Source organism: Panthera leo, chromosome A2 (genome assembly GCF_018350215.1).
Source record: "Panthera leo isolate Ple1 chromosome A2, P.leo_Ple1_pat1.1, whole genome shotgun sequence".
NCBI lineage: Eukaryota > Metazoa > Chordata > Mammalia > Carnivora > Felidae > Panthera > Panthera leo.
Genome location: NC_056680.1, coordinates 154,595,132 through 154,620,278, shown reverse-complemented (window position 1 = coordinate 154,620,278; position 25,147 = coordinate 154,595,132). Strand labels below are relative to the sequence as shown.

General features: G+C 46.7%; 1 protein-coding gene across 8 annotated transcripts in view; it reads left to right on the top strand.

Annotated features, from left to right (window-relative positions):
- The first annotated feature begins 8,340 nt into the window (after positions 1-8,340).
- DENND11 (DENN domain containing 11) overlaps positions 8,341-25,147 on the top strand; it is a 45,624-nt gene continuing 28,817 nt past the window's right edge. For all 8 annotated transcript variants that reach the window (XR_006199270.1, XR_006199268.1, XM_042926703.1 and 5 more), the window contains exons 1-2: positions 8,341-8,608; positions 24,293-24,392. Coding sequence is in view for 6 of the 8 variants with exons in the window: in XM_042926703.1 (XP_042782637.1) it covers positions 8,341-8,608; positions 24,293-24,392 (368 nt within the window). In the remaining 2 variants the exon portion in view is untranslated. The remainder of the gene's footprint in view (positions 8,609-24,292; positions 24,393-25,147) is intronic.

Below are 25,147 nucleotides of genomic sequence, written 5' to 3'. Positions count from 1 at the left end.
CATTATTTATTGAAGACTGAATTAAGACTGTGTCATTCCAGACTCTGAAAAATTACCAGTGTTGGGTTATGGTATATTTAATGAGACTGCCCCATTGGGAACCCTTGGGAGGTCTGGTTTCCCAAGCAAGAAAGGGACATTTTTGCCGTGAGGCTTTCTGGGAAGCTGGCAGGCTCCAGGACAGGAAGTGAACACCTGAGGAGGGCTAAGGCTGAAAGCAACTTTCCGGGGCTCCAGCCTGTTGGGCCTGGACTCTGAAGACTGGAGGCAAATCTGAGGGAACTCCAGGGTGATAGAGGGGAAAGTTGGCCTTCATCACCAGAACAGACCCTGTGAGGCAACAGTGCCACCATCAGCATGCTCAGACTAGGGCCTGTGGGCCTGTCGACTCAGGGAGGATTGCTCTTCCACTCGCTGAGGACACCAGCAGGCTAAACGGTATCTCTAAGGTCCCTGCCCACTCCAGCCCCATGGTCTTCTTTGTCCTTATCTTGTTCAGTCTCTCATCACAACCGGAAGTGTTGCTTCATCCCTGAAGGGGAAAGTTTGCAGTAACTTAGAGAAAAGCAGAATCAGTTCATCATATGTCGTATATCATATGTCACCAGCTCCCAGGACAAATCTATCAGCAGCAGTGACAGGAGGTGCAGACTGGAGCAGCTGCCCTGGGTGGGGGTCCATTGCAGCATGAGGTCTCAGATGCTCCTGACTCCTCTAGCAGCCCAGGGCGGTCAGCAAGGCCAGGAGCCTTGAAGGGGGACCTTATCTTGACCTCGCAGTAAATCTAGTGATAATTATATAAATCATAAATCATTAACAATACTTTATATTTCGCCACCACCAAATTTTGCATTTCAAAGTGCATATACAACTATACTAAGTAGCCTTGACTGCAGAACAGAATTCCAAGGGAAGATTGTGGGCTGAGTAAGATAAAGCCTAGAGGTCATTCTATTTTATTTTTTTATGTTTATTTCTTTATTTCGAGAGAGAGGGAGAGAGAGAGGCAGAGATAGAGGGAGAGAATCCCAAGCAGGCTCCATGCTGTCAGCACGGTGCCTGATGCAGGGCTTGAACTCATGAACCGCGAGATCATGACCTGAGCTAAAATCAAGAGTCAGATGCTCAACTGACTGAGCCACCCAGGTGGCCCATCCTGGAGCTCATTTTAAAGCCTCATTAATACTTTTCTTCTTGCTTAGCTTTTCCTTGCAGAAATGTCCAAGCACGCCGAGAGTAGAGAAAATACAGTATCAGGAGCCTTGTTGTATCAGTAATGTAGCTTCAAACAGTCACACTCACACAGTCTTGCTTCATTTATATCTCCAATTGTCTTGGGGTGGTGGGTGGGAGTATTTTAAAGCAAATCACTGATAACATGTCCTTTCACTCATGAAGACTTTCATGCCATTAGTAAAATCCTCAGATTAATCTATTCTCTTCAAATCGACTATAAATCTACCTGATGAAAAAATCAGATTCTAACAAACTGCTTCTCTCACCAGAACTTGCCATTTGGTAAATAGAAGATGTCCATCAAAATAACTGTTAGAGACACATGACTCACAAGACATGGGATTCTCCTTAGAACAAGCACAGATTGCTAACCTGACATCCCAACAACTTAGAGACCGTTGGTGTGCTACCCATATTTTAAGGGGCAGATATTTTGAAACTACCGTATAGACTCATTAGTCTGATCTCTTCCCTATTACCCGCAGTTGGGAGAATTTATGTGGCCCTTGGCCATTCCCAGATTCTCCAAAGTTAGACCAGATGGGTTGTCTTTGTGACCTAGTCCAAGGCCATCCCTGCCACCACAGAGGTTAGATATCTGTGTCTCTCTGTTTCTCTCTCACGCACACACACTCACTCACTGCTTTACGGGAAAGAATTTGTAGGAAAAGAAGAGAGCAGGATCTGCTGTGTCCGGGTCTTGACTTAGTATCTCTCTGCTCCCAGGACTGGGCTCAAGAAGTTGCTAGTAACTTGGTCAAACATTCCCAGCCCCTCTTCATGCTTCTGATCCAATTACAAGATCCCCACCCTGAAGTTTTACCTTCTTAAAACAAAACAAACGTTTAGTGATTTGGGGGAAGTGTGATAGGGAAGAATTAAAGCTCTTCCACAGAGGGTAACCCCCAGAAGCTGTAAACACGGAAACTGTCAGAAGTGGCAGCCTCTGAGTCGGGGAGAAGGGGTGCAGGAAGGTTGGGGGACAAGGAAATTGCTGCTCACTGTATGTGCCGTGTGCAATTTGATTTAATCAAATGGAAACCTGCTTATTAGAATGTTAAAATAATATCTAAAAATTTAAATGGGCGCCTGGGTGGCTCAGTCAGTGAAGCGTCCCACTCTTGATTTCGGCTCAGGTCATGGTCCCAGGGTCTTGGGATTGAGCCCTGCATCAGGCTCCAACGCTGGGCATGGGGCCCACTTGGAATTCCCTCTCTCCCTCCCTCTCTGCCCTTCCCTCATTCGTGTACTCTCTCTAAAATAAATAAATAAATAAATTAATTAATTAAATAAAATTTAAATGAAAATTATATATATATTTCAAACTGGTCGATAAAGTGCTTCAATCACTCTGCCCACTCCTCTGCACCTCCTGACCTCTGAACTCTGCAGGTCCCTTGGCTCAGTCTCCCCTGCTTTTTTCTCTGTGCACATTCACTTGTCGGAATAGCGTGCAGCCCGCGGCCGTGAACCCTCCACAAGCCAGTGACCCCCAATGTATATCTGCATCACGACCTCTCTCCTGAACCTCCGCTCTGCAGTTCCCTAATCCAGCCTCCCTCTGGATGTCCAATAGGGCATCTCCGTTTTAACATGGCCAAACCCACACTCCCGACCTCTCCAACCAAACCTGCTCCTCCCACAGTTTTCTCCTTCCTCCGTAAGTGGAAACGCGCTGAGCATGCTCTCTCCGCACCCCTGCCTCCGGTCTAGGAGAAATCCCTGCAGTTCCCCTGGCCTCCTACTGGCACCCCCTGCTTTCCCGCTGGCCTCACTTCAGTCTGTTCTGCAACAGTAGCCAAGGGGTCCTCCTGAAAGGGTCGGTCCTGCACTCACATCCTCCAGGGCCTCCCATTTCACTGAGCATACAGAGTCAGCCCCTGCTCCGTGGCCCACGGGGCCAGAGGACCCTCCCCACAACCTGTCTGGCTCCAGACTCCTCACTGTTCCTCCAGACACCACAATCGTTCCCTGCGTGTCTCACTCAGCCCCTGGCTTCCTCTGGGGGTCTGCTCAAAGGTCATTTGTCAGAGAGGCTTCCTTGACAACCCACAGAGTTCCCACCACCTATTCTCTGACTTCTTAATAAGCCTGTCTCACGCTTCCTCACACTTACCACTACATCATATTTATACATTTAATGGTGCATTTTACTTTATTTTTTTTTAAATTTTTTTTTAACGTTTTATTTATTTTTGAGACAGAGAGAGACAGAGCATGAACGGGGGAGGGGCAGAGAGAGAGGGAGACACAGAATCGGAAGCAGGCTCCAGGCTCTGAACCATCAGCCCAGAGCCCGACGCGGGGCTCAAACTCACGGACCTCGAGATCGTGACCTGAGCTGAAGTCGGACGCTTAACCGACTGAGCCACCCAGGTGCCCCACTTTATTTTTTTTTAACGGTTCATTTTAAACATTGTGTCTCCCCATCCGACCCCCAATAGAATCTAAATTCCATCAGGACAGGGGCTTAACTCTCCCTTGATGCTCTGTTTTCATTACCGGGAAGAGGGTGTGGCGCACAGCAGATGCTCTGAATCAAGGTGCGGGCCCTGGATGCATCCGATGTATCCTCATGTGGGCGCTACTGCAGAATGAATACCTTTTAAGAGGTTTCAGATTTTAAGTTTCCTACTCCATTGCAAATTCCAGGGGCCTAAAAGGGAGGAATGTGTTGATTTTAAATAACTTAGTAATTTTGACTATCTATTCATTTTATTAATCCCTATAACCATTTCTGCCTCCACCTGAGCTCCGCCTGTGTGGTACATGATTTATTGTGCTTTCAGCTTGGGTCAAACCAACAAATGCCTGTAGCACAGGCGATCTGGAAGGAAACAGTGCAGGCAGGTCTGACGTATAGCTAATATAGTCTAATGTATACAGTAGATATTAAGAAGGCAGAAGTCTGGAACAGACCACGTTCACCAGGATGCCTCTGGATGCCCCGAGCTCTGGGTCCTCAGGACAGATGGGACTTAAGTTCACAGGACAGAGAAGGGTACAGATATTCCTTAGGGCACAGGAAGATTATTTTTTTTCAAGCCCTTTATTCACAGTCTTAATTTTACCCTCTTACACCTCAGCTTGTCCCACAGTCTGGACTCTTGTATGGACCAGTAGTATCCGTCCTAGTCAACTAACTATGCAGTTTGGTCACGGAGGTAGTGTAACCTGTTCCTTACCTGGGAAAATAACAGTCAAAGAAATAGCTGAAGATTTTTTTAAAGGGTAGAGAACACTACCTCTCAAAAAAAATTAAAACTTATAAAACTTGTAAGAATAGTCACATCAGTGGTGAAGAATACATAAATTAGTAAATATCAGGAATTTAATATTGTAATTTCAAGGGGAATTATTAATCATAGGAATTGAAAGAATTATTCAATAAGTGGTGTAGCAATTATTAACTAGTCAATAAAAATTTTAGACTCTCACTTCATATCACGTATCAATATAAACATGGATTAGATTAAGAAATCAAAAGTCAACATAAGAAATCAACATATAAATAACTAAAAGAATAAAAGTGAATATTGAAAAAATTTCTGGGCGGGGACCAACTTTCTAAATGTCAAAGCAACATAAGAAATCACAAAAGAAGTGGGGGCGCCCGGGTGGCTCGGTCGGTTGAGCGTCCGACTTCGGCTCAGGTCATGATCTCATGGTTTGTGAGTTCGAACCCCACATTAGGCTCTGCACTGACAGTATAGAGCCTGCTTGGGATTCTCTCTCTCCCTCTCTCTTTGCCCCCCACCCTCTCAAAATAAATAAACTTTTTAAAATGCCATGTTCATCTGACAAGTTGGCAAAAAGTACTTTAAACGGCAATATCTAATTGCGACAAAATGAAATGGATGTCCTTACATACCCATGAATCAACAATTTGGCAGTATTATCGAGAACCTTAAAAACACAAATACATTTTAACCCAATATTGCTGCCTCTGGAAATCTGTCATCCATAAGTCAACAACCCGAAAAGCTGATTGTATCTGCCCTGTCACCCCTCCTTCTATATTTCATTTCTTGCCTGATAGCTGCCTTCCCTGCCAGGCTATAAGCCTGGTGAGAAGCGATATCTGCCTTCTTCCTGGCTGCCCCATCACTGTGTGCAGGGCTCGGCATATAATAGGTAGTGTTACTTCAGTGAAATTTGGCCAACACTTTAGGCACAATGAAAGGGGGAAGGGCTTGAGTGTCCAACAAGGAGAAAATGGTTAAATAAATTTTCAAACATACATACAATGGGAACCATTAAAATGATGCATACAAAAAGTTGCTAAAAGGATAGGAAAATGTTCCCGGTCTGATGTTAAGGAAAAAAAATACAAAATTTATGTATGGTATGATTTCAACATAAGCATGGAAAACTTTTCATTATATCATGTATTTTAAGATACAGCATTATTTTTACATGCCACTAAGAATTTTAAAATGCCCCAGGTGAGGAGTCGAGCACAATACCCCATATACACCTGTGGCAAATAAACCTTCCACATGGACAGGGCCAGGTAGGGAAACTTGTCTCTACTTTGTCATTGGCTGGAGGGAAGAAAAACATGTCGCCCAAGAATCTGCACTATCAGCCGGTGTTTGCACTAGCTTGCGTTTTGAATTCACACTACCAGCACGGTCCAAAGAACCTCAAGCACAGGACTTAACTCAAAGTACTCTCTGGTTGGCTGTGCCTGCAGAAGGCCGGCAAAAGTAAACACAAATCTCCTCAGTGAGAACTCGATCTCAGTGGGGCTGGCAGCAATCAGGAGTCACCATAGCAATGCTAGCAAGTGAGAAGCTGCACCCGAGAACTAGCAAAAAAGATAAGCAAAATCTTAACAGTGGCCAACCCAGTGGTGAGATTATAGATCAAAATCACTTTTATATACTACATTTTATATACATTACGTGTTTTATATCATATAGATATATAATGTAGATATGTTCAGTATTTGGGAAAATAAAATAACTTTATTTTAAAATTGAGATATATGGCATTCTAGGGGAACTCATTTTAAAATATAATATCATCCAGGGCGCCTGCGTGGCTCAGTTGGTTGAACATCCCACTTTGGCTCAGGTCATGATCTCGCGGTTCCTGAATTTGAGCCCCGAGTCGGGCTCTGCACTGACAGCTTGCTCAGAACCTGGAGTCTGCTTCGGATTGTGTGTCTCTTTCTCTCTCTGCCCCTCCTCTGCTTGCTCATGAGCTCTGTCTCTCAAAAATAAATAAATGTAAAAAAAAATCTTTTTAAAATATAACATCATCCTAGGGTCCCTGAATCTGACTGCCCTTCATTTCTTCTTGCCCTTCACACTCCTTTCCCACCAGAGCTATTCTAATAGCTACATTTAATTAGTTTCTTTTCCTATCATTTCGTGAAATTCAGTAGATACAGAGAAGATAATCTGATGGTCAGATGTAGAGCCCTTTCAGACTGTGAATGTGTTAAGAGGTCTGTCATCACCATCATTAACATTTTTGAGCACGTGTTAAGTGCAAGATGCTAGGTTAAGCCTGGCAGGAGGAGCCAGTTGTACGGAGGTGTTAAGTCTCTACTTTTATTCATCTGCTTAGTTGACAAATGCTTCTTGTGCACCTGTTATGCAGGGCACTAGGAATCTGCAGATAGACATGGTGGCTGGTGAGCTAGGACACATACGTTAATAAGTGTGGGAAAGGCTCTAGGTTTAAGGTTTGGACATTTTAGTCTTTTGTTTATATAGCAAATTATATATAGCATATATATCTGAATATATATAGGATGGAGATTATGAGTTTATTTCCTGGCACATTTACAACTTTTGGTACCTACACAACTTGAAGGTACTAAACTAGGGGGTTCTGGGTGGGGTTCACACAAAAGATCAGGAAAAAGAAGTCCCTTAGGGGAGAAAGAGAAAAGTCAGAACCAAAGCTGATGGCTTTGGAAATTGAGGATTTTCTATGAACCCCCTGTTTTATATTTAGAAATAGTATTTTGAATGCCCCAACCCTTGGGTATATCTGGTGGCTAAGTAATCAGAGGAGGTGGGAATAAGAAATAGCCGTTAAAATAAGAAAGAATGAGGAGAGGAGAGAGACCTGTTCAGACATGACTCCTCCAAGGTTCGAGGAGCCCCAGCAGTTTGCCTGCTCTCAGAAGGATCTGGTGGATTTATGCACTGGGTGTCACTCAGGCAGTGCCGAAGAAGAAGCCTATCCTATGTGCCAGAGATACAATGAAGACACGATTTAACCCCTCTTCCTAAGGAGATAATAAATGACTGCCCGGGGCTGCTGTTTCCAAGCCAAAATCCATGACATAACCATAATCTATTTATGCGGCATTTAGCCTACAGAAGGGGGACTGCTTTCATCGTTTGGCTCAACCTCCCCTTCCCGGGCCCAAGGGCAAGTAAATGACCATCCACCACCTTCTCTGGAGGCTTAGTCACTGAAATGGATGAGCCCCAGGCAGGGTCCAGGGAAGGGCGGGGCCAGGCAACAGCCGACTGGGTTCTGGACGCAAAACTACCTCAGGCAGCACACCCAAGCCCACAGCTCCAGGAGGCCAGGCCACATCCAAAGCCCAAACAACCCCGGGGCGGCCAAGGCTCCCTCTCCCGCTTCACTTCCCAGCCCAGCGCAGGCTTCAGCCACACTTCCAGGATTATGTAACACATTTCTGTCATGGTCCATATGACCAGGGAGATTACAAAAAGAATGATGGCGTATAAAAATTCACGGTGGTACAGTTATCCGACGGACTCCCAGGTGAGAAGGCACCTCACCCCAGCACAGGTGGACGGATCCAGGTGGATGCGCGTCCATGCCGCCAGACGTTTCCCGTGCACCGGCACACACATGCACCCGCGAATCCCAGCCGGGCACGCAGTTGGGCGAAGCCGGTGGGGAGGACGCCTTCTCTGGCTGGATCGGAGCGCCGGCCCTGGCGGGAGGGCGGCGGGAGGGCGGCGGCGGCGGCGGCGGCGGCGGGCGGGGCGGCGCGGGGCAGGTGCGGCCTCGGGCGGTGCGGCGGCCCGGCCCGGCCCGGCGAGGGGAGTTCCCGCAGCCCGCCCCTGCGCCCGCCCCTCGCCGCCCGCGGCTCCTCCTCGCTTCGCCATGGTGGAGCGGGGAGACGAGGCGCCGCTGCTGCGCTGGGCCGAGGGCCCCGCCGTCTCCCCGCCGCAGGCCCCGGAGCCGCAGGCCGGAGGCCGGGGCTGGGGCAGCGGCGGGGGCGGCCGGCCGGCCGCGGAGCCGGCCAGGAGGCGGGGGCCCGAGGAGCTGGGCGCCTCCGAGGTGCTGCTGCAGCCCGGGCGCCTGGAGCTGGGCGACGTGGAGGAGGACCAGGTGGTGGCCGTGTTCGTGGTCACCTTCGACCCCCGCTCGGGTGAGAGCCGCCGCTCCGGGGGCCGGGAGAGGGTCGCGCACCCCGGGGCTTTGGGGGCGGCGGGGGAGGGGCTCGCTGCGCGCGCACCCTCACCCACACACCTGCACCCCCCACCCCGCCGCCCCGCTCGCTCGGAGCGGCCAGAGTGCCCCCGCGAGGTCCGGGCGCGGGACGCGGGGCTTTGTTCGCGGAGCCCCCCCGACGCCCTTCTCCTTCCCGTCCCGCGCGGCCTCCCGGCAGATCCGCGGTCCGCGCCCGGGTCCCCACAGCCCTGTTTGCACTTCTCCAGTGCTGCAGGATCCCGTCGGCGGCCGCGGCGCGCTGCCTTTTGTTTTCTGGCTCTGCTGAAAGGTGTTTTTTGTTTTTTGTTTATTTTTTTCCCCATCAAGAGGAGAAATGCCCCCCAGGTGAACTCCTGAAACAGATTGTACTGAACTTCCAGGTTTTCTGCTTCCCCGCCCTCGCTCCCCGTCACTCCCGGCACGGTAACTTTCCAAGCGGCCAAGTTCACTTGCTCTGGCAGCATCATTTTGAGGAATTAGTGCCGGGAGCATTAAGGGATAGGACTGAGGGATTAAACTGGAGGCGGATTAAAGGAGAAGCCTCCTCAGGTAGACTCTTGATGGTTTGTATGGAGAATTAAAGGGTTATCTAAAATAATCTTGAGCCTAATTAACCAGGAAGGAAGTGTCCAAGTGAGTGGTGAAAGACTTCGTGGGGGTTCAAAAGTGAGTAAATACACTCTCTGGGAAAGCCTCAGGTGGTTGCTGCGGGGCCTCAAGCCGGAGCTCATCAGCTCTCAGCATTGAAGGAAGGAGTGCCTATTCCTGGTTCTGGGGTTTTAGGAAACCCAGATATTTCTGACCCTAACTCCCCGAGGGGAGTCCTGGAATGAAGAGTGCCTGGTAGTGAATGGAAATAACTTCTTCGTGATCCTCCAGGGAGGAGCTGTAGAACTCATTCACAAGAACCTGATGGGTGGCCGTGGGGTGGGAGGAGAAAGGCCTGGGATCTTCAGGTGGCAGAAGATAGTGTCCAGGCCGGGTAACTGACCTAGGGTCCGGGATGATAAAGCAGCAAGATGCAGGAAGAAATAGCATAGAATAGAAAAATAGTTGGTGGACGGACTAGGCCTTTCAGCCTCCTGTCTATTCCTTGGCCCTTATCCCAGTGGCTTTCAAACTTTTTTGATTGTGTGTGACCCACTGTTGGAAGTAAATTTGACTTCACGACCACTACACTCACAGGCATACAAATGAAACTGAAACCAGTTTCATGAAATAGTACTAACCCCTTCTACATGTGGTGCATACTGGTATTCTCCTTTTTCTTTTTTAACACCTGCTGGTTGACTCGTATGGTTGGGACTCCTAGATACCAGTGATTTCAGAAGCTACTGTTTCTGACCAAAAGCAGTCTTTATTGGTAAATAAAAACGGATACTTTGTAACTAATAATATTCCTTATCCCCTATCCCATCATCTACAGGTAAATGGTCGCAGGCATGGGACTGTGGGAAATGCTGAAGGCTAGCTAGAAGAAACGGCAAGAGAGCACTGACAGGGTCCGATTCCACAGTGGTATAGCACTGGCAGTAGAGTCTAGGGAGGGGAAAGAGAAAAGAAAAGCCCACTAACCACAGATGCAGTTGATGACATTAAAAAGCACTACAGAGCTGGGACCCTCCCCCTGCCTTGTCAGTCCCAGCTGTGACATCATTTGGATGGGTATATGTATATGGAATATACATACAAGGGGGTATGTATGTAATGTTTTCAAATTAAGGTTAGAGTGGACAGAAGGGATTGTAACTGGTCCTTGGACTCTTTGTGCAGGCGTTTTACTATCATGGTGTTTCATGTAGTTGTAATCCTCTATTTTGATCATCGTTCATACCCAGTTTATACATGAGCAAGCAGACCAAGGGTGATTAAGTAATTTAGAGACATTAACTAGCTAGTACATACTTGACTCTTAAGTTCAGTTGTCTAATGTATACCACACTGTGTGAACCTCTGCCCCCCCAACTTTTCATCTTTACTGTGTCCAGAGGGTGGAGAGGAAGGGAAGGAGTGGGAGAGAGGACAGGGGAAGAGAGAGAGAATGTGTGTTTAGCTTTGGTTGCTTTTGGTTTTTGTTTTTTCTGAAAGCTGCTGTTCCCTGCCCATAAACCTACCTCTCCTTTGTTACCTATCCCAGTCCAACAAGTCTCTTTGCATCTTGTAAAAATACTCTGGAAAAAAAAAATACTCTGGTAGTACCTCTATAAAGTGAAAGTAATATGGTGCATCTCCTAATGTAGAAGTTGGAATGAATGAATGCTGAGGTTCCTGGATCCTCAAAGGTTAGCACTAGGGCTCAGAGCTCCTGCTGTGTCCCTTATCTGGCGGTCGAGGCAGTCACTGTGCGGAGAGGTGAGATGCCAGTTCTCAGTTCCCCAGTGAGCTGGAGACATCACAGGACCAGACCATGTTTCCTGGTTCAGTTCCGTGTCCTCCTCACTCTGCTACTGAGGCTGATCTGCTATGTGTTACTCTTTAATCTTGGTCCGTGTTTTTCAGTTGGGTTAGAGCACAATGCTAGTAACCCTGGTCCACCAAGACTTTTGCCTTCCTTAGCCTTTGATACCAAAAATAGTAAAGCAATTACTGGCTTCTTTATAAAAATCAGAACATATCACAGAGCTTCTCACGTGGGAGAGATTGGAGTTTTTTCTCTTGCCTGCCTGCCTACCCACTCCCCCGTGTTTCTTCCACCTGTGTCCTGTTTCGTTCCCTAGTAGCCCCTCCCTTCTACCCTGACCTACCCAGTCATTTACTGCCCAGCCCATGGCTATTTCATTCAGCTTCCCATCTGGTGGAAGTAACTGTTGGCACGCGTGCACACGAGAGGGCGAGAGAGAAGATGTGGGAGGAGAGAAATCCACGGCTGTGGTGCACCTTGCGGCGGGGGGGTGGGGGGGGGGCAGAGAAGGTTGTGAGTGGCCTGTGGTGAAAGCGGATGTAAGAGGGTGTGAGGGAGGAGTGGGTCCTGGTGAGGGTGTGGGAGGGTGTGGGAGGGTGTGGGTGGACGTGTGCATGAGCACACGCTTCCAGCAGGAATACACTTAGGGATTCTCAGGCTGGTGTATAACAATGGGAGAGAGCAGTTCTTTTATACTTCTGGATACAAGTTTTGGGTTGGGCATTTGTAGGAAGGATCAGAGAAGAGGGTAGAGGTGTAATGCATGCGATTGTCATTGGATTCATGGTTTGAAAATTATGGTGGTCGTATCTACAAATGACGTGAGGACCGGGGCCTCAGGTTCAAGTGCAGTAGAGGCGCGTGTGCTCGCTCTCTCTCTTTACTCACTCACTCTCACACACTCAGTCTCTCTCTGGAGCAGGGAGCCCTGGGATGGCAGTTCTGGCCATCTGGGCTACAAAGCTGCTATTGACAGCAGGCCCAGATGCTTACTATGCAAGCCAGGTGGGAGGGTTTGGCAGCCAGAATCTTGCTCTTTCATTGTGATCAACCCATTATTCAAGCCTTCGATTCTTAATTTTTATTTTTTTTTCTGCCCACTTGTGTGTGAGCCTGCAGCAGGTAAAGCTTTGGACACAATGAATCGTTGGGGCTGTTTCTTTATAAGAGGTTCACCTTATTTTTATTTAATGTTTATTTATTTTAGAGCACAGGCAGGGGAGGAGCGGAGAGAGAGAGAGAGACAGAGGATCTGAAGCGGGTCTGCCCTGACAGCAGTGAGCCCGGTGTGGGGCTGGAGCTCACAAACCGTGAGATCATGACCTGAGCCCAAGTTGGAGGCTTAACCCACTGAGCCACCCAGGCGCCCCGTAAGAGAATTGCTTTAAACTGCTACATTCCCCCCAGCCTGAGTTATTTCATGGGGGGTCTGCAGATAATTCCTGTGTGGCGTATGCTTGCTTTGGACTGCTGAGGAGGGCACAGGGGAAGGCTGAGGGGAGGAGAGCTGAAGTTTTTGAGATAATCTCTTTTCCTTTTTGTTCTTCCAGATGAGGAATGAATTACTACCCGTTCCTCCCTCAGCCGCTAGCCACCACCTAAAGTACATCTAAACACCTGTTTCATTTAGTGAGTCTAAATGCCCCTAAATTTATGTATTTGAGATCACTCACACACCAATTTTAATCTCCATACGGTCTCCAAAAGTCCACACCGTACAAGCATGTTCTTTTCCACAGCAGACATGAGGGGGCACGGCGGGATTAAGGTTAGGTGTGGTGTCTGAGACCCAGCTTGGAGCATGGCCCACGTCCCCTGACTTGTGCAAATCGTAAGTGGCTCCAGCCGTGACAGGGGCAGTGACAAAGTAGAGTGAGAACGGAAGATGTGGGACATAATTTTGAGATGCAAAGAGCAGTCCTAAGCACGGCCAGCTCAGAGGGCAAAGAGAGGGCGCTTTCTGCCAACCAGCCAGGAGGTCCTTAGAATGATTAACTGCCACATCCTTTCCCAGAGTTCCCTCAGATGTCAGTGGAATGCAGTTGTGGTTAATTTCATTAATCCCACGTTGGCAGAATCTTCCCCGGCTGTTGGTGATTCACCTGCTTGTGGTTTTCAGAGAAAAGTCAGTGTGGCCATCTGCTGTGAATTCTGTTTCTTAAGAGAGTCAAGCAGGAATAGGAACCATAAGACCCACCAGTTACTGGGTCCCCATTATGCGGGGGGTTTCGGGGACCTGGTCTCTAATCCTTCTGACGCTGCTCATCACGGTAATGGCTCGGGGCGGTGGGGGGGTTGGGGGGGGTGGGCAGGAGAAGATGCCCTGAATTCACGGAGCAGAGAGGTCAGAGCCCAGAGGCCAGCCAAGTCTCCAGGGCCAGTGCTCCCTCCTCACACCGCTGCCCAGGGTAATACGATACAGAGTCTGTGAACTGGAAGGGTTTTTCCACTTGAAATTAATGCATCGGAATTCAGCCATGGATTGGTTGAGGGCTGACTTGAAATCACCAGGATTGATTTCTTCCTGCCCCAGGTTTCTTTATCCTGACTCTTCTTTTGCTTCGCGCATACTCTCACCCTAGGTGGTTTTAAAATTATTTAAGACCATTTAAGACCAAAAATCAATAGAAGCTATTTCCTTTTCTGGTGTTTGGAGGCTGAACCAAATAATCTTCTGAGGTTTCTTCCCTCTCTGGCATTTGGTGACACCCCCCCCCCCGCCCGCCCCACCAAGGAAATGGTTCTGTAGAGGGAAGGTGGGGAGGGGAGGCGCCACGTACCCCTGGATTCTTGCCTTTCTTCCCGAGACAAAGTTCCTTTTTACTTCCCAGCTAAAACCAGGGCTCGTGTCTATGCTGATGAGACGATGGAATGGGTGAAAAATCAAGGCATATGTTGGGGAGGGAAAAGGGGGCACAAAGCTCTGCTCCTGAGGTCAGAAGGAGCTGTAGGACATGTGCTGATGCAGCCACCGATAGCAAGACCTCAGGAGGAAATCCTTGATTGGAAACCACCCAACAGGAGGGAGGAGGGGGAAGGAAAGTCACGCGTTTCCCGTTAGAGATTATTTCGGTGAAGATCCTTGCTCTGTCTACTTTAAATACTTTGAGATGAACTTTGTAACAGGCAGCAGCAGTAACAGCCCACGTCTGTTCTCCCAGAGCAGTGGTGGTGCCAAATCACCTCAGTGTACACGGAAACAGTCCCGTTTGCAGTAGATGGGACAGAGCAGATCTCGCCCAGTGCAGGAGTTCATCAAACATCAGCCCTGGGAGGCTCTGCCGTGGACACAGCTGCCAGGCTGACCTTCCGAACTGTGGAGAGGCAGGTTCAGACCATCTGTCCATCTGCACCAGGCTCAGCCTCGCCCTCTGGCTTCCCCTGGATGACTGGGCTGCCTGCGCAATAAGCTGGGAGTCCAAGTTCCACGGGGACATACATATTTGCCTTTGCATGAGCCCAGCCCCTGGCACTGGCTGCCAATTATGTTCTGCCAATATTTATTGAATGGCCGGCTGGACGTACATAATGCAGATTGCCACATGTGACCCTCGTGCGCTCATGTGGCCCTTCCCCATAGGTTGTCTTTGCAGCTAGAGATGAGGCTGGGCCTCCAGGTGGGCCCACGGTTGCGAAGGAGAGAAAGTGAGGCGGGAAAGCCCTTGTCATTGTCAACTCGTCTCTTTTTGATTGATTACCCCTCGGATGAGCCCTTCTGTAGAATCCTTTTGGGCCCCAGTTTCCTGGCTGAGTTCTAAAATATGGTGAGGGTATTTGGGAAGCCAATAATAGTCCGAAGACCAAGACCGGGGTAGTTAGCATTCAATGGGAAGTTTTTCTGGCATGCAATGGGTTTTATTTTTACAGAATCACTTGTCTTTAAGTCTCTACAAATTTTATATGTAAACTGGCTTCCAATTTTTGTGAATGTTGTAATGTTTCTGGAAAGGATGACCTTTAGCCACGATGCCTCGTTATTACCCTACTTAGTGTAGATTGCCCCCATTTATTTTCCTTTTGCAAAGTCCTTTCTGCTTACCTTATGTTTTTTTCACATCCCTATCATTTAAATTATGTTCTCCAATTTGTTGAAATTTTTTAAACCTCAGAAAAGTTGGAGGAATAGTACAGTGAATACTTCGAGCCCGTCCCCATTTGTGGACATTTTGCCATATTTGCTTTATGCGTACACATCTCAGCTCTAATGTGGAACATGCATTCCTAAAAGTCACTGTGCTGTGAAAGACTTATGGTAAAAGTCACAAGGTTTATGGAGAAGATGGGGTCAGGGCACAGCGCTCAAAAACTGTCAGTGACACATTTTTTTTTAAAAAAAGGGAACCAAATAAAAATGGTAGGACAACTTTACATATGATAACTAGTTAGGAGATGCATAAATACTCAAAGTTTGGCACTTTACCTTAAGACACCTGGGGAGGTGGAGCCTGTGATTTATGGTGAAATGAATGGAAGTGGAGCTATGTGACATTTGATGAACAACAGTAGGCCTGGAAGTGATAGTCAGGGCTCTTAACTCTGAAGAAGGTAATGTGTGAGTGTTTGAGGTTTCGGGGGGGGTGTTTTGTGTATTTCCGTGCATCTCATTTCAACTGGGTGCAGTTTTCTGCATTCACATTGTGATCCTTGTGATCAAAATCACCTATCAGCAAACAGGAAATCCCCTACGATCAAACGGCTCCCTAATGTATCAGTTGCTTTGGATCGAATTCAGCTGGCGTTATAGCAGAACTGACTATATATAGAGGTGTGCTTATCTTTTTCTGCTGAACTATTTGACAGTAAGTTGCAGACATCATAACATTTCTTTTCTGAATACTTCAGTACAAATCTCCTAAGAATAAGGCCGTTTTCCTACATGACCACAATATCATTACCAATCCCAGGGTAATTCACCTGCATTAATTGATCCGTTACCTTCTTTTCTTAGTTAATAAACATTTTTTTTACGTCAGTTTCAGATTTACAGAAAAACTGAGAAGAAAGTGCAGAGGGTCCCATATCGCACCTTCGTACCCAGTTTTCCATTTTTATTCACATCTAGCATTAGTGTGGCATGTTTGTTACAATTGATGAACCAATATTGATAAATAATTATTAACTAAAGCCCATAGTTTACATTAGGGTCTACTCTTTGAGTTGTACATTCTCTGGGTTTGAAAAATGCACGATGTGGGGCACCTGGGTGGCTCAGTCCGTTAAGTGTCTGACTTCGGCTCAGCTCGTGATCTCATGGTTCCTGAGTTCAAGCCCCGCATCAGGGTCTGTGCTGACAGCTCAGAGCCTGGAACCTGCTTCGGATTCTGTGTCTCCCTCTCTCTCTGCCCCTTCCCATGCCCCACCCCCCCGCACCGGGAATAATCATCAAAAAAAATAAAAATGATTGCTTTAAGTACGTATAAATATTTCATGATGATTTGATAAAAGGAGTTTTAACATTGTTTAACAAAGCACACCAACTGTGAAAGAAATATAAAAGTTTTATCCTTGGGGTGTCTGGGTAGCTCAGTTGGTTAAGTGTCCAACTTTGGCTCAGGTCATGATCTCGTGGTTCGTGAGTTCAACACCCACATCAGGCTCTGTGCTGACAGCTCAGAGCCTGGAGCCTGCTTCGGATTCTGTGTCTCCCTCTCTCTCTGCCCCTTCCCACTCATACTCTGTCTCTCTGTCAAAAATAAAGAAACATTAATTTAAAAAAAATGAAAAGAAAAATGCGCAATGTTACATATGCGCTGTAAGAGTACCCCTACAGAAAGGGTTTTATTGCCCTAAAAATCCTCAGTGTTCCCCCTACTAATCCTTATTTGCTGATCTTTTTACTATCTCTTAATTTTTTCTTTTCATGGATGTCACAGAGTTGGAATTATATAGTATGTAGCCTTTTCAGATTGGCTTCTTTCTCTTAGCAACATGCATTTAAGGTTCCTTTATGTCTTTGTGGCTTGATAGCTCATTATTTCTGAACAGTATTTTATTGTCTGGATGTTCCACAGTTTGTTTATCCATTCACCAACTGAAGGACACCTTGGTTGCTTCCAGTTTGGGACAATCAGAAATAAAGCTGCTGTAAACCGTGGGCAGGCTTTCATGTGGACCTAAGTTCTCACTCTTGGGATAGATGTGAAGGAGCATGATTGCCTGATCATACAGTGAGAGTATGTTTAGTTGTAAGGAAATGCCAAACTGTCTTCGAAAGTGGTTGTACCATTTTGCATTCCTACCAGCAACGAATGAGACTTCCTGTTGCTGCGTGCTCTTGCAATTAGCATTTGGTGTTTTCCATGTTCGGGATTTTGACCATTCTAATAGGCGTGAGAAGAATCTTGTTTGGATTTGGAATTCCCCAATGACATGTAATTTTCAGCATGTTTTTCATAATCTCATTTGCCATCTGTATATCTTCTTCGGTGAGATCACTGGTCTGATCTTTTGTCCATTTTTAATATTTTTTTAAGTACACTCCACGCCCGGCATGGAGCCCAACATGGGGCTTGATTGAACTCACAACCCTGAGATCAGTACCTGAGCCGAAATCGAGTCATATGCTTAACCGACTGAGCCACCCAGGTGCCCCTTGTTCATTTTTTAAATTGGGTGTTTATATTTTTCTTAATGTTGTGTTTTAGTTCTTTGTATATTTTGGATTTAAGCCTTTATCAGGTATGTTTTTACAAATATTTTCTCTGTCTATGTCTTGTCTTTATTCTCTTCATAGTATCTTCCACAGATCAGAAGTTTTTAATTTTAATGAAGTACAACATACCAATTTTTTTCTTCATGGATCTTGCTCCTGGTGTTGTATCTAAAAACTCATTGCTAAACTCAGGGTCACCTAGATTTTCTCCTTTGTTACCTTCCAGAAGTTTTATAATTTTGCATTTTGCATTTAAGTATACTATTCATACTGAATTAATTTTTGTGAAAGGTGTAAGTTAAGTTCTGTGTCTAGATTCTTTTTTTTTTTTTTTTTTTTTGCCTGTGGTTATCCATTGTTGAAGAGATAATCCTTTATCCATTGTATGGCCTTTGCTTTGTTGGCAAAGATCAGCTGACTGTATTTGTGTGGGTCTGTTTCTGGGCTCTGTGTCCTGTTCCGTCGATGTGTCTAATCTTGTCTAATCACTGTCTTGATTACTGTAGTTTTCATGGTAAGTCTTAGAATTGGGTAGTGTCAATCCTCACTTTTTCTTCAGTCTTGTGTTGGCTGTCTGGGGCCTTTGCCTTTCCATATAAACTTTAGAATTAACTTTTCAATATCCACAAGTAATTTGCTGGCATTTGGATTGAGATTGCATTGAATCGCCAGCATAAGGAAATGTGAAATCCCTATGCTCAGATCGTTCAATACTTCAATTGTGTTGGGGCGCCCGGGTGCGTCAGTCAGTTGAGCATCTGACTTCCGCTCGGGTCATGATCTCGCAATTTATGGGTTCAAGCTCTGTATCGGGCTGTCTGCTGTCAGCATAGAGCCCGCTTCGGATCTTCTGTCCCCCTCTCTCTGCCCCTCCCCTGCTCACTCTTTCTCTCAAAGATCAATAATCTTAAAAAAGAAAAATACTTCAGTTGTGTCGACTCTAGTTCAGCAAGCAATGTGTCAAAACTGACTATATAAAGATATACTTTTTTTTTTCCTGAGCCTTTTGATAGTAAATGCAAACATGATGATCCTTCTAAATTCTTGAGTATAAACCTCCTAAGAAGAAGGACATTTTCTTACATAACCACAGTATCATTACCCCTAGGATAATTAACATTAATTCATCAGTTGGCTCTTTAAAAAATGCCTGCCTGCAATAAAGCTGTTTTTCTTTCATTATTGTTATTACTACGTAACACCCATCCTGTACCGTGCTAAGCGGTGTGCCATGTTGGGATGTGACGATCAACGAAGTTCCTGTCTTTAAGAAGTCCCGTCTCCTGTGGAAATAGACCTCTAAGAGTGATTACATAGGCTGGCATGAGGACCAAAGTAGCTTCGTCTACTTCATTTACTTTCCTTTCATTCAAGGAGCATGTCAGTAGGTAAAGGTGAGGGTAACTAGTCCCAGAGCAGTGCTCTGGAACCCGTGCTCATTCCGTGACTCGCCAGCCTGACCCTGATGGAACTTTCCCCTGAGGGACTTACATCCATCTAGAAGTTAAGACTGTAACTACCAGGATGTCACTCCCTCCATCTGAGTCTGTCAGTTTCTGTAGCGCGAGGACCGGACACGCACAGAGGGACGAGGGTGGCGGCTTTGAGAGCCACGCTGAGGAATGGGGGCTTTCTTCTACAGGTCAGTGGTGTCAGGTAACACGTGGGTTTGGCCATGAATACCAGGGACCCAAAGTAACAGTGGCTTAATCAAGATAGGAGTTTATTTCTCTTTCATGCAACAGGAGATAGCTAGCCTAGGGCTGGAATGCTGGCTCAGTCCAAGCGGCCATCCAGGGACCTAGATTCATGATGGCTTGTCACCACATCCACATTCTAGACAGCAGGATGGAGGAAGGGACAGCACGTACACCTGCCCTTTAAGGTACTTTTTGGCAACCATACACCTCACTTCTGTCCGTTTCCCATTGGCCAGAATTGACTCATGTAGCCGTACCTACAGGCAAGAAGGTACTGAGGAACGTAGTTGTGATTTGGCTAAATATAGGAGGTTTTGTTCCCTGTAAGAGTGGATATTGAGGGTCAACTTGCAGCTCCTTGTGCGCTGGCATTTCTTAAAAAAAAAAAATGTCTTCAGTAAAATTAGTCCCTTAAGATGCTTCTTCCCCCCACTTTGGTGGGCTGTACAGGGGATGCTTGTTAAGAATAGGTTTATTAGCCCCCAAATTTTGGAAACATTAAGGTCTCGTAGAGGTCCACAAAGCAGAGTAACATACTAAAGGCTCTGAGAAGTTCTGCAGTAAAGAAATGTGTCTATCCTTGTTTACCCTAAGATAATTTGGCCAAAATCCCTTTTGAAAAATGTGTTTTGTTTTGTTTTTGTTTTTGTTTTGTTTTTGTTTTTTTGCAGAAGCTCTGTCAACAAAAGCTTTGGGAAACACTGCTTTGGGAATTGTTAAAGATCTCTTAGTTAGCCCCGATGAAGACATTTTTACGGTAGTTCTATTCCTAGGGATGTTGTCGACGGAAATGTGTGCATATTGTATCAAAGTTTAATCGAAGAAACAGAACCGCTAGGAGATGTCTAAAGGGATTTATTGCAAGAATTTGATCTTATGCAGTTGTGGGAGCTAGGTAGGCAGGCTGTATAAGGCTGTTGTCTTTCTGCCTGATGAGGGAGCTGGAACTCTGTTGGGCCGGCAGTTATGGAAGAAGAGAGTATAGTTGGGAACATGGAGAGAAGCTGGAACTCATGTACAGGAACCCGGGTCAGTCCGCCTCCAGCTTTCAGGATGTGGGTGTCCTGATGAAGTTGATGCCCTTCATTGTGGAACTAAACACACACCTGGCTTAGGAGTCAGAGAAGGTGAAAGAAGATCCAGGGGAAGGTGGGTCCAGCATTCACGGGCCTGGCTGCCACCCCCAGACCCCCGAGGTGGTCCGCAGACGAGCAGTAATGCACACGAGCTGCCTGGTGCTCCTTCCCCAGCCTCCTGATGTGCATACAATATGCCGACTGCTGCCCTGCCATATCACTCCCACATCCCACATCCCACATTCCACCCGTCTCACCTGGAATTCACGAGGAAGGCAATTCTGAGAGACGTAGTTCGGCCTAGCCAGGCTGACCTATTACAAAGCCACCCCACATGTGTTCACCAGACGACTTAAGTATAAGACGTTTGGTAGTGGTCTGTTTGTAACAGCCTCAAATTGGAAACAAGCTAAACGCACATCAACAGTGAAATAGATAATCTGTTACATGCATAGGATGGAAGTAGCTTCGTGGATCCGCATGAATGAATCTTGCAAAGAATATTGAGCAAAAGAAGACCTAAAAGAATGTAAACTACAATTGCATCGATATAGATTTCAAAACAGCCAAGCGCATTTACAGCGTTAGAGGTCAAGATAATAGTTCCCGTTAAGAGAGGGTCACGAGGGGGACAGCGGGGCTTCTGGTGTATAGAAGGCTTCTCCTTCTTGGTCTGGGTGCTGGTTACGCAGGGATGTGCATGTTGGGGAAATTCACTGAGCAGTAGTTAGGATTTGTGTGCTCTTCTGTACTTAGCTGTCAGGAAAAAAATTTTAGGTAAATTCAAGTTTTGTTTCTTTGTTTTAAATGTTTATTTTGAGAATGTGTGAGCAGGGGAGGGGCAGAGAGGGAGAGAGAGAGAATCCCAAGCAGGCTGCATGCTGTCAGTGCAGAGCATGATGGGGGGCTTGATCCCCAGGCCTTGAGATGATGCCTGAGCTCAAAATCAAGAATTGGATGCTCAACCGACTGAGCCACCCAGGCACCCTGGTGGTGTTTTAACAAGTTTTTTTTGTTAGAAGTCATGGATTGGCTGGGTTGGAGGAAAGAAACAGTGTTAGGACTCTCTGAACCCATTATGGAGCGGCAGCGAGGGAAGAAGGCAGTGGATAAGAGAAGAGGCAGGTTGGGTAGGCAAGGAGGACAGCGTCTACCTGAGGGACACTGCAGCAGCCCTGTCCCAGGCTGTCCCTTCCTAGGCCGGCCACCTGTTCCCATCGCAGAGGGTTAGGGCCGTGTACACAGGCTGAAGCAGGAGCTCGCCAGCAGAATCCCCATGTGCTCCGAGGCAGGGACCATGATCCCGTATATTGGGGATAGGCCCCAACACCCTTATAAGTTCCCTGGGTGCCCTGATGCACTCCACAGGCCGAAAGCCACTGAACCACAGAGATAGTAGACGTGCACGGAAGGGGAAAGATGGAAATCCCTTTATCCCCAAGTTCACCCCTCTTTCAGTATGCAGCATGCTTTTCCTTGTCTTTAACCCGGACACGCACACCATCATTCTGTCCTTTCTGTTTTATAAAATCCTAATTCCCCTTTACACGCTTTTGGGTTTAGCTCTTTGTTAGAGCCCTGATTCCTCTCTTGAAAGAAAACTATTTGAAAGCACCTTAGGCTCTGAAGGTGAGGCCAGATAACCCTCCGTGGTGTCTGCCACGTTTGGAGACTGGACCCATATGTAGTAGACTGGATATGCAGCTTCTCTGATGCTTGGAGTACGATCTGAAAGCACTGTTGGCTGGATTATTCATGGCATCTCTAATGCCTAGGAAAGTAGGGTTTGGGGTAGTGATAAGTTTGTTCTAAAATAAAGTGTCATAATCCTTCCCACCCCTGTTTATACTCACAGGGCCATTGCCTACTCCTGGGCAGGTCACCCAAGGCCTGCCGCATCTGCTGCCCTCACCCCCCCCCCCCCAACTCTTCCCACCTTTCTCTGCCCTTGAAAGGGTCATTTCACATGTTTCTTTCCCACTTGGCTGAGGCCTATGCCAGGTGCTCAGAGCACAAGGGAAGTAGACGAGCCTCTGTCTTCAAGGAATATATATTCCTCTTGTACTGGATACTTGGGAATTTATGTTTAATTTTCTCCCCCTCATTGTAGTTGGGAATTAAAAGCTAGAAGCAATCTTACAGGTGAGTCAGCCTCCTCACGTATTGAATTGTCTTCATTTTACAATAAGGAAACCGAGGATCCAAGAGCTTTTACCAGAGGCCACACAGCTTGTGACAAAACCAAGCCTTGGAGCCAAGTCTAGCCTGGGCTAAGTGCGTATTTAACTGCTCCCCCCACACCGCTGTCGGATGACTGGTCTAGCTTCATGCAGGGAGTCCAGGCCCGGCCTGGAAACCAGCTCTTTTTTTTTTTTTTTTTTTTTTTTTTTTTTTTTAAGTTTATTTATTTATTTTGAGAGAGAGAGAGAGAGAATGAGCAGGGGAGGGGCAGAGAGATTGGGGCACAGAGGATCGGAAGCAGGCTCTGTGCTATCAGTATACAGTCTAGTGCAGGGCTTGAACTCGAGAGCCATGAGATAATGACCTGAGCCAAAGTCAGACACTTAACCCACTGAACCCTTCAGGTGCCCCCAGAACCCTAGTTCCTGGCAGCCCCTGCAGCACACCAGCTCAGCTGGTTAGGGGTGACTCTGAGCAAGTGTTCTATTTGTCTCATTGTTTCCTCGGATGTAAAAATGGGAGAACATTGAAAATGTGGTAGTTGGTTGCACAGCTGACTATACTAAAAGCCGTTGCGTTGTTTGCTGTAAGTGAGTAGATGGCACGGTGTGCGAATTGTATCTCAAGCTGTTAGAAAAAATAAAAATAAACTCACGCATAGCTCGATACTGTTATTTTGAAAAATTTTGAACACACAAGAAAACAGTAGGGAATATTCCGTATGTGTTCTGTCCGTGTTCTGGGTAACAGTGCTGTTGTGCAAATCTCCGATTCCCTCAATCTGATAGATGCTCATCGCTGCTCACATTCTCCTCTCTCATAGCGTTTATCCCCTGGAACTGTAATCTGTGGTCTCCTTGTTGATCTCTGGATTCTAATCTCTTTGCAGTCAGGGACTATGTCTTATTTGGCTTTGTAGCTCCAGCGTCCAGCTTGGTAAAAAGTCAGTAACTGATGATGAGTGAATGAGCCCCAAGGTTCTGGAAGCAAAGAACTGAAGGCCAAGCCTTGGATATGGGCCTCACCTAGGGAGAGAAGAGAAAGACTTTGGGAAGGAAGCAGAGCTACCTAGACAGAGAAGTAGGGAAAAAACCAAAATAGTATTTTCTCATGGGAATCAAGGCAAAAGAGGAATACACTTTTGAGGAATTCTCAAATTCCACAAAGAGGTCAATGACAACGTGAATTAAAAAGAGTTCAGGGTTGTCAGAGTCATCAGTAGCTGTAGAAGGACAAGTTGGAACAAGATCTCAGGGGGTTAGGGAAAGGAGACGGGGGTAAGAACCATGCCCTCAGAAGTAAGGCCATGAAAGGAAGGACATTTGAAAGTAGCTATGCAGAATGGAGCACCAAAGACCATATCGTCACTAGAAAGAATGTGCTCCTCTCTCGGCAGAGGGCAAGGCTCCTTTAAGGCCTGTCTCCTGGCCCTCTGGAGTAACTGGGGAACTCTGCCAGCGTGTGGGTGGTGGATGAGATGACCCACTTAAGCGTCTTGGTGGCTGAGCCAGCAGTGCGTGTATTGGGCAGCCGTATGCCCTCAGCCCTTGTACTACGTCCTTTTCTTTGAATGACTTTGTTTCTTTTAACTTGTCACCTTCCTTTCCCACAGGGAACATGGTGGAATGGTGCTTACCTCAAGATATTGACCTTGAAGGTGTTGAGTTCAAGTCTATGGCCAGTGGGTCCCATAAAATTCAGTCTGACTTCATGTAAGTATTTCAGAATGTAAATCCCTGTACCATTTCTCTCTTCTCACAGACTTTCCCCACAGCGTAAGGGCTCTCATCAGGGGGTCTTCCAAAGGTGTGTAGAAATGCCCTGAAAATATATATAGATAGATTTGTGTTTATATCAGTTTTCCAGCAAGAAGGCCCCCAGCTTTCATTAGGTTCCCAATGGGTTTCATGACCCCCAAAAGTTAAGAACTATCAGAGGTTCTCTCTCCCTTTTAAGAAAACGCTAGGTCTTACTTGAGGTTTGTCTTTGTTGAAAGAATGGACTTTCAGTACAGTTTGGGTTAACTTAAGCCATTTGTGGGCTAAAACTTGAAAGTCCAGCTTTCAGTAAGGCCAAGTTATAGTCCTGTGTAATTAAGATTCGTGTGAGGAGCAAACGAATAGAACACGAGGGTAACGAGAGTAGCTTTAATCTTCTCCCTGGGCTGAAACCATGACAGAAGTGTAAGAAAGGGGGAGGAGATAAAGTGACAGCTGTGGTCATCGGCCCTGTTAAAAATCTCAGAGACTCGGGAAGTGAGGAAAGAATCGACGTGGCTTATGCTACTAAAACAGAGCGCCCTTCCAGAGGGGCCTGAAGATGAATCTTTGTTTTGGTTCCTTATGGCATCAGTAGTTATGCAGGAGCGAAGGGATCTGTCCATGGTCATGGGCAGTGCAGCAGCAGACTTGCCAGAGGTCAAGTCCTAGCTCCTGCTGGGTGACCCTTGGTGAGTTGGGTAATCTCT